This window comes from Hypomesus transpacificus, chromosome 17 (assembly GCF_021917145.1).
Source record: "Hypomesus transpacificus isolate Combined female chromosome 17, fHypTra1, whole genome shotgun sequence".
Classification (NCBI taxonomy): Eukaryota; Metazoa; Chordata; class Actinopteri; order Osmeriformes; family Osmeridae; genus Hypomesus; species Hypomesus transpacificus.
Genome location: NC_061076.1, coordinates 8,625,586 through 8,637,655, shown reverse-complemented (window position 1 = coordinate 8,637,655; position 12,070 = coordinate 8,625,586). Strand labels below are relative to the sequence as shown.

General features: G+C 40.0%; 2 protein-coding genes across 4 annotated transcripts; both read left to right on the top strand.

The window, feature by feature from the left end:
* The first annotated feature begins 891 nt into the window (after positions 1-891).
* On the top strand, positions 892-4,036 carry pvalb5 (parvalbumin 5). Its single transcript, XM_047038676.1, has 5 exons — positions 892-994; positions 1,499-1,579; positions 2,400-2,532; positions 3,369-3,478; positions 3,728-4,036. The coding sequence occupies exons 2-5, from the start codon at positions 1,519-1,521 to the stop codon at positions 3,748-3,750; spliced, it is 327 nt and encodes a 108-aa protein (XP_046894632.1). The 5' UTR covers positions 892-994; positions 1,499-1,518; the 3' UTR covers positions 3,751-4,036.
* Positions 4,037-6,219: 2,183 nt separating this feature from the next.
* Positions 6,220-11,951, top strand: LOC124479774 (parvalbumin beta 3). 3 transcript variants are annotated; one of them, XM_047038674.1, is made up of 5 exons: positions 6,220-6,264; positions 7,056-7,125; positions 7,311-7,443; positions 7,694-7,803; positions 8,202-8,488. In XM_047038674.1, the coding sequence occupies exons 2-5, from the start codon at positions 7,065-7,067 to the stop codon at positions 8,225-8,227; spliced, it is 330 nt and encodes a 109-aa protein (XP_046894630.1). In that variant the 5' UTR covers positions 6,220-6,264; positions 7,056-7,064; the 3' UTR covers positions 8,228-8,488. The 3 variants fall into 3 exon arrangements, with proteins under 3 accessions (XP_046894630.1, XP_046894631.1, XP_046894629.1); XM_047038675.1 differs by lacking the exon at positions 8,202-8,488 and adding an exon at positions 11,681-11,951 and having other exon boundaries at positions 6,231-6,264; XM_047038673.1 differs by lacking the exons at positions 6,220-6,264; positions 7,056-7,125; positions 7,311-7,443; positions 7,694-7,803; positions 8,202-8,488 and adding exons at positions 10,169-10,272; positions 10,859-10,925; positions 11,088-11,220; positions 11,458-11,567; positions 11,681-11,951.
* Positions 11,952-12,070: the final 119 nt, after the last annotated feature.

Here is a 12,070-nt window from a genome sequence, read left to right as displayed (position 1 = left end):
GATGGACCGTAGCAAATCATGAACTATACCTAAATGGTCACATAAAATTGTTATTCCTGTTATTGTTTTATTGTGTGGTTTGTACGCAAGCAGGCATATGAAATGGTCTTGTTGACTAAAACATGATAATCAGATTTAGTAAATTACGATACTCTCTGTTTTGGTGCACACATAGCTACATAGGCTAGCTAGACCACAATAAAGAACCAAATGAGACATTTTGTGTGATTGATACCAAATTGGGGTCAGACTGTGGAGGTATGTCATGTACAGTTTATAAGTGGTCCAAATGAGATCTTTGGTATAGAGGAGATCAATATTTTTTTTCATGATACAGTATAAGATTGATTAGGCTATCTACCTAAATAGCTCACTATATTACTGTGATATATCAACACAATTATTCGTTTAAATTAGCATAATTATTCTAATTAGGCTATTTTTGTAGAGGTTACAGATAAAAGTCAGTGGTTTACAAAATCCAACATCAGATCAATATTAAATGCACACGTGTGAGGTACTAGTTAAGTCACTTAAGAATAGGATCTATCTCTAGATTCAACTCAATGTAGGTCTACTTTAATTCCAATTTGTACATTTCATTCATCCTTTTTACCAAATAAAATAAATGTTTTACTAAAACAATACTGCATTTCCACCCGAAAATAACAGTTCAATTCACTCAAGCCAAATATACATTCTACAAACAATTACAGATTTGATCATATTAGCTTTTGCAAAATAGCATGGTGAGATGTAAATTTCATTCTCAAGGAAAATAAAAAAGTAATCTGTTCTAATACACTGATGAAGGGGGTTGGTGCTTTGTGTCGTGGGGAATCTCCCAGGGTTTGTGGACAGAGACGTCATATTCGCTCTTACACTCTGATTCACAAAGCTGCAAGAGAGTAGAGTGTTGAGTAGGCAAGCATCAAGTCAGGCAGAGATCTGCACATCCAAAGATCAAAGACAGGATACCTTCATCAGGCTAACGGTAAGCAGCAGACCTAGCATGTGTAATAATTTTTCAATCATAATAATTTATTTGACTATTTAGATTTTAATATTTTATTTTACTTTCATCTGTGTATGTGCAATTGCATTAGTCTTTCTAAATTTTAAATGATAGAGGCAAAGAGCTTGTTTTTTTGTTCAATGCAACTCGGAATATTAGTTTCAGACTCCCAAGGTCTTGTTGTTAAACAAAAGTAGTTGCAATATAATTTCATCCTAGTTAAGTTGCATTGCCCTTTCACAAATGTTTATTGATAAAATATGTTTTGCAATTCAAAAGTCAGCTTCTCACTCCATTGTTCTGTCACATAATCAACATCAGAAAATCCTACTGACATTATATAACACACTCAAATGAGTTTTCAGCCGGATGCTTTGCCACACACACCTTGTAGGTTTCACCCAGTAAATGTTTTGTTATCTTACAGCTAAAGACACGTGTCTGTTTTATTTATTGTCACTTTGTTTTCCTTACATGATACAGCACCTCAGGCATCAGAGACCATGGCACTTTCAGGGATGTTGAGAGACGAGGACATCAAGGCTGCAGTCCAGGCTTGTCAAGGTGAGACAGGCACCATTCACACAAACACAAACACACATATGCACACGCACACATAAGCATAATCATGAACACACACAATAGAACACCAACACAGATAGATCCACTCCCAGTCTCATGAGGTTATTTACCTGTTCGGTGGGGGAAGGGTGTATCCAGGTAACCAGGCAGCCAGAGGGCTAGGGAGCAGTTACTACCCAGATACCACAGTGTTTATGGCGAGTTCTCAGGAGAAGACCAAATCACGCCAACCATGCAGACTTCACAGCCCACCAGTACTTAATTATTTATCTCCAAGCATTACATCTGCTTCAGAGGGCAGCCAAAACACACCATCTAAAAGGAACCCAAATGTCAATGTTCACTTTAATTCAAAACACCATCACCTTTTATTCTTGTTTGTTTAATAACAGCATTTATTACATGATTACTTACTGTGCACTCCTCGTTTAATCAAAATAGCGGAGGAAATGTCATGCTGTGAGTGACACTGCGAGTAAATAGTGAATACATGAATTTGTTTTTAAAGTCAGATCTTCACAGTCTCATTCACATGTCAATGGATTGCCTGAGGTATGGTGTGTTTGCTGGAGTGTTCAGATTGCACAATGTAAAGTAGTTTTACAATGTTGATGGACTCAGTGACAGTGAAATGCTGGGGGTGGTGTATTGGTAAATGTCAGCAGTAGTAAAATGAAAGTCACTTGAGCGCATGACTAAATGTGACATTTCTCTATTCATCTCTCTACTCCTTCTGTGTTCCATTCTCATGCTCTCACTCTCCCCACACATCTTTCATTCACTCTCCCTTTCTCCCCCACAGCTCCAGGCACATTCGACTTCAAGTCATTCTTTGCGCAAGTAGGTCTGAGCGACAGGCCTGAGGTTGATGGCCAGAAAGTGTTCACAGTCCTGGACCAGGACCAGAGTGGATACATAGAGGAGGAAGAGCTTAAGTAAGATTTGACCCAAAGATTTGACCCAAACATTTGACCCAAATTAAGCTGAGGGTCATGGGTGTGGGCGTGACAATAGGTGCGTTCGACATGACCCGACTTCATGTGGCGCTGCAGCCGGCCGCAGGTGGCTGACTTGAAACAGTAGGTGCGTTCGACATGGACTGCGGCTGCATGAAACGACCGGCGAGAGTAGCCGCTTGCAGTCGGGGAGGAGTTGAAAACGGCTCTGTGAAGTGGACATTTCAGCTTCTCGTGGTTTGCTATGTTGATGTCAGTCATGGCCGATCAAGCGCTGTTTGCTTACTTAACTTTATTTATAATTTAACTTGGTCTTTCCGTTAGTGAAGAGGCTGACTAAAACCCTTTCTTCAACACATTTTTTATTAAATTAAACTTTTTTGAGCGTTGGCGAAACTGAAGGTGTCCGAATATTACAAAACACGCCTCAAAGTTGTCGTGTGTGAGTCTGGCCAATCATGAAATAGCGGTGTCGTCACTTGAACCCGTGCAGTTGCTCTTGAGAAAATGCGCTCGGCTACACAGCCGGCAGTTCTCTAATCGATCTCACGGTACTTTGAAGGCGACGTCACAGTGACGTATCCTCGGCGCCGTCTCAGCTCGGACAAAAAGTCTAACCAGAATTCACTGTCTCAAGTCAGCCGCCTGCAGCCGGCTGCGGCGCCGCATGAAGTCGGGTCATGTCGAACGCACCTATAGACACCTATTGTGATAACATCACCATGAACTATGAGACAACTTTGACATAAAGAAATCAAATCTGTCGAAAATGATGTTCATTAATATTCATTTGAGTTCTCTGCCACATGTGTAAGATTTTTCCTGCAGAACTTCTCCTCGGAAGCCAGGGAACTCACGGTGACTGAGACCAAGACCCTGCTGTCAGCGGGAGACAGAGATGGGGATGGCAAGATCGGAATGGAAGGTACATTTACGTTCCCCCATTGTCATCAGAACCAACTGCAAGAGATTGAAACAGCATCACGATATACTGTATCTCTAACGTTCAAGCAAATTAAATGTATAAACATCATAACAACTTAAAAAATGGTGTACATATTAAATGTGACAAAGGTGTAAAGGCTTACAGGCAGTGGGCCTGTAAGCCTGGTTAAAGTTTGTGTTGTACCTCTCAAAGCCTAATGTCATCTTCATTCTGTTGTTCTTTTTCCAGAGTTCTGCGCTTTGCTGAAATAAAGGTTCCCTTCTCATCATGGTTGTCTATTTTTCTTCTGTAACCTTTTGCAAAGTAACAATTTGTAACCAGTTACAATGTAACCTTTTACAATGTATGGAACCCAAACACTTCTCTTGTTGAATGGAAGGCTTACCAACAGCAAATATTTGACTGACACTATCTCTGGTTTGGTGTTTTGGTGCACTAGTCCCTAGGCAAAAATAATTATCGATTTAGATGTGCATTTTATTGAACGTTCGATCAATTAAGCAACTGGAATAATTTAATAAAATGTTTAGAAACCCCTAATGTCTCTTAGTTTTTATTCACACTGTAAAAATTCAATTATTAATTAGATATTACATTTACACAATAGGTTCTCTTTTTTCTCTGTGTGCAAGAGGAGATACTCTGAATGTGATGATATAAGCAAACTGCCCATAGGCAGTCATGCTGCATTTATCACGGCAGTAGCTAGTGAGATGCACTGGCTTGATTTGAGTGAAGCACGCTATCACGGACAGTGCCAAGGCCCTTCAAATGCCAGCGAGTGAATCAGAGAACAGTATTAATACCCTGCGCAGTAGTGAATCACAGTACAGTACTATGATAGTAAGATATCATGATGACAGTTGGATGAGTCCTCAAAAATAACTTTGTTTACATTTCATGCCATGTTAATTCAACCTTTTCTATTACTTAATGTATAAAGGAGTACACAATTAACCTTTTGTAGTTGTAGAGTGTCTGCAGATAACATAGACTCATCAGAAATGGATTAGTTTTCTAGCAATACATGTGACATACAGTACTTACTGTACATAGGATATATACTGCCTTCTGCTGGAGAGGTATCAAGTCGGATCGGTAGTATTTAGTTCTGATATATGATCAATCAGTGGCGGACTCAGGCTATCTGAGGGCCAAGGGTGAAACAAATGAAAAGAGCACCAGCTGCGTAAGGTAGGGCACAGGGGCGTTGGTAGATATAAAGCTCTACTGGGGCACAGGCCCCTCATTAGAGCGACTCATCTTTTTTTCCCAAGCTTGCTGCATACAAGAAGTGTGCAATACAATGGACTATACAAACTTACCTTGCTTAACCCACTATATGTACAGGTCAGGGACGTAAGTTTGATATCAGCTTAGGCAGGGATATCAACAGTCTTGCAAGTGTGTGGAGCACGAAAGGCAATTTTTTTACGCAATACTTTTCGTGCAATTAAAAGGTTCATGTAACTAAGGTGCATGTTTTCTCCACTGGTAGGGCACCCTAGAGAGCACTGCATTATGTTTTATCCACTGAAAGGGCGTCCTAGAAGGGACTTTATCCACTGTTTTCACACATAGGGGAACCCTAGAAGGCACTACATCACGCACTGACTGCACCGCCCCCCCCCCCCTTCCCACCCACTACCAATAACGACGAACTATTCAGACCAATTCAATTAAATATATTGATTCAATTATAGATATGTCAAAAGTTAGAACCGGCCAACAAATCGCTTTAGTTCGCTTTGCACTCACTAGGCCATAGCTAAGTTGTTAACCCGAGAACAAATAAACAGCTAGTGTTCTGGTGACATTGCGTAAAACGCTGCATGGAAGAACTGACACTGGAGTATGGCCATCAGTTTTAGGAACCAGCCAATGCTGGTCTAGTTCACACACATAAATAGGCTTCCTGTAGGATTCTTTCCATTGCCTAAGTAAGGACATGGATCATGTACTAAGATTACCAGGCCATCAGCTTTGATGAGAACAACATTTAGCTGCATTTGCACTACAGATGCCATGGGCCTATTGAACAAGGCAACAATTGCATGCATGCATGGTTGATCCCGGAGTAAATTACACACATGAATTTCTGCAACCCCATCAAAGACTGCAGTCCTGGTGTTCTCCCGTTAACATTTAACTGTTCATTTATCTGGCAAATGAATTCGAACGAACTTTTCTCATCCTGACAACATGCCAAAATAAATGATTTATATCACGAAGGTACATTCAATTGTCTGCATATTGAAATAATAAATACAGCTCAATAAATAGCGTTAGTAGCCTACCAGCAGTAGAATGTTATCGTATTCCCTAGAAACAGAAACCTAATCTACAGTGACTGCTGTATAGGGGTAATGGCCTATGTGCCTAAAATACTTTTAAATATTTTGAACGTTTTTATCTCTTGGGTTAAATGACATCTCAAAAACAACAAATGTAAAATATTTTTGAACGCCACAAATCATTTATGAATAGATGGCCAATGAAGTCACTCCACTTGGATTACATGGTGTCTAACATGTCAATAAACCCTAACACATCAGATTTTGAGCATACTCATTTGTTAAACTAAATATAGTTTAAGACTACTAGACACATTTTTTTAAAACCGTTGCATCTTGGTAGGCTACCTGATACTGAACTCAAGTCTCTGTAAATGGTGTGGCTAGAGCATATATAAGCCAAAGAAAAGAGCGAAGGCAACCACTCGAGTCCAACTTTCCGGTTTTCACTCGCCTCAACGCAGAGCAAAGGTGAGTGGAATACGCGCTCCCTGGGTTCGTGGGCGGAGGGCGCGAGTCGTTGATTGATTGAGGTGCTTGGCGTTTAATGAAGATTCATTGAAACGACATTCCCTTGGAATATATCTGACTAGTGAATATGGAATCAGAATGGTTTTGGACAACCGGACAACTAAGTCAAAGTGGAAAGTAGAGAAATACATTGGAGGCCGTTTTTATTTTTTAGTAGGCCTATAAAAAGCATCATCCCTGGATTCTTCTTTTTGTTTTGCCAGTCTTTCAAATGAGGAATTGTTAAATCAAGTTGTAAAGTTGTCAAGATGCCTTCTGTAACTTGTAGCCTATCTGGAGCTTTGAATATGGAAGCAGCATCAGTTAATTGTTTTTCGTAAGGAGTATCCCTTGGAAACAGTTGTTGATATTAACTTTAGCCTCCCTGCAAATGGAGTATAGGGGTGTGGAGCTTTTCAGTTTTAGGTTCTAAGCTTGGTAACGAATAATTGATGAATGGTTGATTTTTAAATTTGTATTCCATGTATCTGGAGTTTGCTGATGCAAAAATTTAGCAGCTTGTGAAATCCAATGGCTTTACCCCAGTTTACCTCATAGTATAATCCAGTTACTGAAAATGAGAAAGTATATTTAGGCAATTAAAGCTGTGTGAAGGCTGACTTTAGGACCAGCAGTAGCCTACCTCAAGGAGTCCATTCTGGAAGGGAAATTCCATAATTTGCATATCTTACAGATTATTTACTATAAATTAATTAAGCCTATCCACATTGACATCCATGTTTAATTTTTAGATAGAAGAAATGGCCTTCGCAGGACTTCTCAGTGATGCTGATATTAAAGCAGCCCTAGATGCTTGCTCAGGTAAGTCTTCATGCTGGATTCTCAATGTCCCATTCTAGAATCATTCTCTCTCTTTCTTCGTTTTTCAGTAAAGGAATAAAGAATCAAATCATGAGAAATTCCTTTTGCAATCAAACTAAGAATGCTGCAGATAGCCACAAGTGCCACCATTAATACCCCTCCTTTTCTCTTCCCTCATCTGACAGTTGTTGACAGCTTTAACTACAAGACCTTCTTTGCCAAGGTTGGGCTTTCTGCCAAATCAGCTGATGATGTCAAGAAGGCTTTCTTCATCATTGACCAAGACAAGAGTGGCTTCATTGAGGAGGATGAGCTCAAGTATGAATCTTTGGCTATTATCAAATGATCTATTATTTCATTACTAAGAACTGAGTGGTCATGGATCAAGTCCATCTACTACATCTCTGAACCTTGGATATTTAAGTCTTTCTATGGTCTAAATCTCACTAAGATTTCCATCCAAAATGAAATTCAGTTTAACACATAAAAACCCCAATATGTATGAGATGGATGATGCTCTTGTCCCAGGGGAAACTAGCCCAACCACCCTCTCTCTCTTTCCACTCAGGCTGTTCCTGCAGAACTTCTCTGCTGGTGCCAGAGCCCTCTCTGAAAAGGAGACCAAGGACTTCCTTAATGCTGGTGATGCTGATGGTGATGGCATGATTGGAGTTGATGGTAAGATCAATCTTAGGAAAGCTTTCCTCAAGTCATTGGATAGTTCTGAACTGTATTTTTATTTATATATTTATTAGGTACTGAATCAGGTGGTTCTGCATAATTTACCTTAAACAGGCATATTTTTATATTTTAAAAAGTGAGTTTAGAATTACAGGGTCCTCTCTGAGCTTGGCATAGTTGGCTTATTTACATAATTGTTAGAAAAAACATGACAAATCACAATATCGTGATCAACTTTTTTTATTAAGTAACCTTTTACTTTTAAACTCACAAAAGGTAATTGTGGACATGTTTCCTAGAACTGTTGTGTGTGTATATATAGATCAGAATTTATAGTCTCCATTTCAATACATTGTACACAAAACTAATGGTAGTTTCATTCTATTTACTTTCAGAGTTTGCTTCCCTTGTAAAGGCATAAATTTCCATTGACTACGTCTACCACATTTCATGGAACCACAACTAACAAGAGTCACTTACTTTTAGTTGAATTCATATTTTTTATATGTTATTTATTAACTGCCAGCGGACTATTTCTCAAAGTTTAGCACAATTTCCCCATAGTGAATTGTGACAAGTTTTGCTAAAAAAATGGCTTGTATGAATTGTACAATGTTCTATCTGCACTTTTGAGGAAGAGTGAAAAACCAGGAATAAATACTCTTTTGGTCTAAAAATTGTATTTTAGGTTTTCCTGTCTGTGTTCATTTTGTAAGTTGGATAGAAGCATGACATTCAGCACACCCAGCATTCTTGCATACCTGAATGTATGGTGGCAAGGGGTAGAACACAGCACCTGTTCGAATCATGCCCTGATAGGAGGGAAGACCTGCAGGAGCTGGGCCAGGTCCTGGCACATGCATACTGAGGGAGTCCCTTTGGGCTTGGCCCTGGATACTCCTGAGGGATTTGCAAGGGATTGCTTTCATGTGCTCAATTAGTTCCCAGGTCTGCTCCAAGATTCTCTGAATGACGCTTTAGTCAATGGGGCAAAGTAGTGAAGCAAACTGACACTGCAGCGGGAACTATGAATAGGCTACGTTGCATCAGCAGGATATTTCATTCTAGCAAATAGCATTACCAGGAAGGGGGTGTTAAATACAAAGTATACTTGGCTGTGGAGTTTTTCCAAACTTGGTTTATTCATGAAGACACAACAAGACTTGTTTCATGAAGTATTTCTTTAACAAATATGTAATTGAAAATGATTGCAGCCTGGTTTTGTTTTTTGACAGTCACTGCTTGAAGCTGTGGGGAAACAAATGTACATGTCACAAACTGCATAACTAAGCAAAGCAAGTCTGCCAAAATGCAGTTAGTTGTAAACATTGTATCAAATTACAGAATTGCACGGTTCAACCCATTAATTGTCTCGACACAGAAGCGCTTGTGACAGCACCACAGAATCTCCACCGACAGCACTCTGTCACCCTCCCTCCCTCCCTCCCTCCCTCCCTCCCTCCCTCCCTCCCTCCCTCCCTCCCTCCCTCCCTCCCTCCCTCCCTCCCTCCCTCCCTCCCTCCCTCCCTCCCTCCACCACCACACACACACACTTTCAGATAAGGGCCGGTGCTGCCACCTGCAGGAGAATTAACGTAAAAGAGACTGGTCTGCCGCATTGAACAGATTTTTTCGGACAGTTTTTAAGAAACACCCCGAGGTTCAAACAACCTACGAGAGGATTTCTATAATAGTTGCTTTACACTGTCAAACGTTATCCAAACTCTGATCTCTAGGCATGTTAGCCAATTTTTTGTCTCACTCCAGTGCTCAAGTGGTCTGTGAATATTTAGAAAATACATGCTGCTTGGTGTTAGATATACATTTGTGATAATGTCATGCAGACTTTCAGGTCCAGAAGGACAAAGTAAGCAGCCCATAAGTAGCGTGGGACTGCTGTTATTATAGAGAAGGCAAACACACTACAGCTGCAAACGAAAATAGATTAATTTTAACATTAATCTGTCAGCCTCCTTAAAAAATGAAGTATTGGTAAAAACATAAACAGTTTGGAAAGGCCGATGCAATAGTATGCACAAATGCAACAATAATAGGAATTAAAAGCACATATTCTACCAAGCTCGTATCAAGTCGATTATTAAACCACGCCGAAATCCATTCTTATATCCATATGCGCCAGTCAAAAATGTGTTCTGTCAGCAACCATCGATTTCATCCATATCAGCAGTGTATATTCTTAGCATTGGGCGATATTAAGGACTTTTTGAGGCGCACCTTTTAAGCATCTTCATTTACGAAACTTAAAATAGACTAGTCCCTGTCTACTGAGGCACTTTCCCAACCCCCCCCCCCCCCCCATCCCCATCCGTCCGCTCTCGGTGTCGATTACATTATGCCTCAAATGTCTTTAGAGTGAAAGTATAAAAGGTCAGCAATCTCAACGGATAGATCACTGCAGTCGCTCGACGTCTTCTGTATCATCTGGAACCACCCAAGACATCAGAGGTGAGTTTCACGGAGGACGCCTTGCCCGGGATCCTGTGAAGTTTCAGTATCAACGTTCATCTCAATCTTTTGCACAAATGCATTTAACGTTGGACTGACAGATGATAAAACATGAGATTTTCTTTCTCGGATTGAAATGAAACCTGACACGAAATGGATTAGTTGTCAGACAGCAACTGAGGAAACTTGAAAATCTGAAATGGGATTGGAAATGCAACATCCATATTTCAATTTGCACGTGGAGAGGATTCTTTATCTTAAGTATAATTGCGGCAGGCAATACGTGGTACCTTTATACAACTAGAAACAGTTCTAACGAAATTAGTCATATTATTTGAAGATCTTGGAGGAAATATATTGCCCATAGGCCTATATGGCGTGTATTTTTACAATTCTTAAATAATGCTGTGGGCAAATTAACTGGACGTGGATATATACTATAGCCAACTAGACAGCAGTTATTTTGAGTTCAACTAATAATTTCATAGTTTATAGGGCCTAAATGATTTAGCCTATTATCAAACTTCATTGGGCATCAAACAAACGTGTAAGTAGGCCAAATTACTAATAACTTTCTTATATATAGCTCAAAATGGCATTCGCTGGAGTATTGAAGGATGCTGACATCGCTGCAGCCCTGGACGCATGCAAAGGTAAACATTCAAGTCTCGTTCACAGCTCTCAACTTTTAAAACAGAATTACAAGAACATTGCAAAGTATATCCATAATGCAACTTAGAGGACATTAAGCCCTAAATACTGTGAATTTAGTCACATTCTGTTTCGCTCAAGTAATTTTAAACGGTACTTCACAGCCGCTGATTCCTTCAACTACAAGACCTTTTTCGCAAAGGTTGGGCTGAGCGCTAAGTCCCCAGAAGACATCAAGAAGGCTTTCTTCATCATTGATCAGGACAAGAGTGGCTTCATTGAGGAGGATGAGCTCAAGTAAGGGCTGAGTCAACGAATCCTCACCAATTAAAGATAAGACAGGACAGAAAGAGGAAGGGGAGACACAGAGAGAGAGAGAGAGAGAGAGAGAGAGAGAGAGAGAGAGAGAGAGAGAGAGAGAGAGAGAGAGAGAGACAGAGAGACAGAGAGACAGAGCGACAGAGAGAGATAGACAGAGAGATATATTCAGCAGTAACGAGTAGGCTAAAAGTATTATTGTTTGCTTGGCCCTAGGCTTTTCCTTCAGACCTTCTCCGCCGGTGCACGCGCACTGACTGACGCCGAGACCAAGGCTTTCCTCAAGGCTGGTGACGCTGACGGTGACGGCATGATTGGAGTTGATGGTACGATTTTTCTTAAGTTGACAACACAATATATATATGTATATTTATATAACGAAAGAGAGAGAGAAAATGACATTATGGCCTACTAAACCTCGCATTTTCTGTTTTCACAGAGTTCGCTGTCTTGGTTAAGGCATAATTTGCAACTGACCAACACCACTTGCTCTGAAGGAACAACATTGCCCACGATCTCCCCTTTTCATCTGAATATAAATAATTTTTATACATTTGCTTATACGAGAAGTCTCCTCCATGCGGCACACTGTCAAAAATGATTAATGTGAATGTATAGCGCGGTTGTGTTCATGTCTTAAATATGAATTTTGCTTACTGTAAAATCAATGATGCACTTTTCGGGAATGAACGATAAAAGAATAACTATTCTTTTGCAGTAGCCTGTCGTTGCTTTATTTATTAGTTCAAAAGTAAAACATGTAGAAATGCATAAACAATAGGTAGGCCTACATAAAAAAAACTACCTGCCATTTCGTTCACAGCCTATA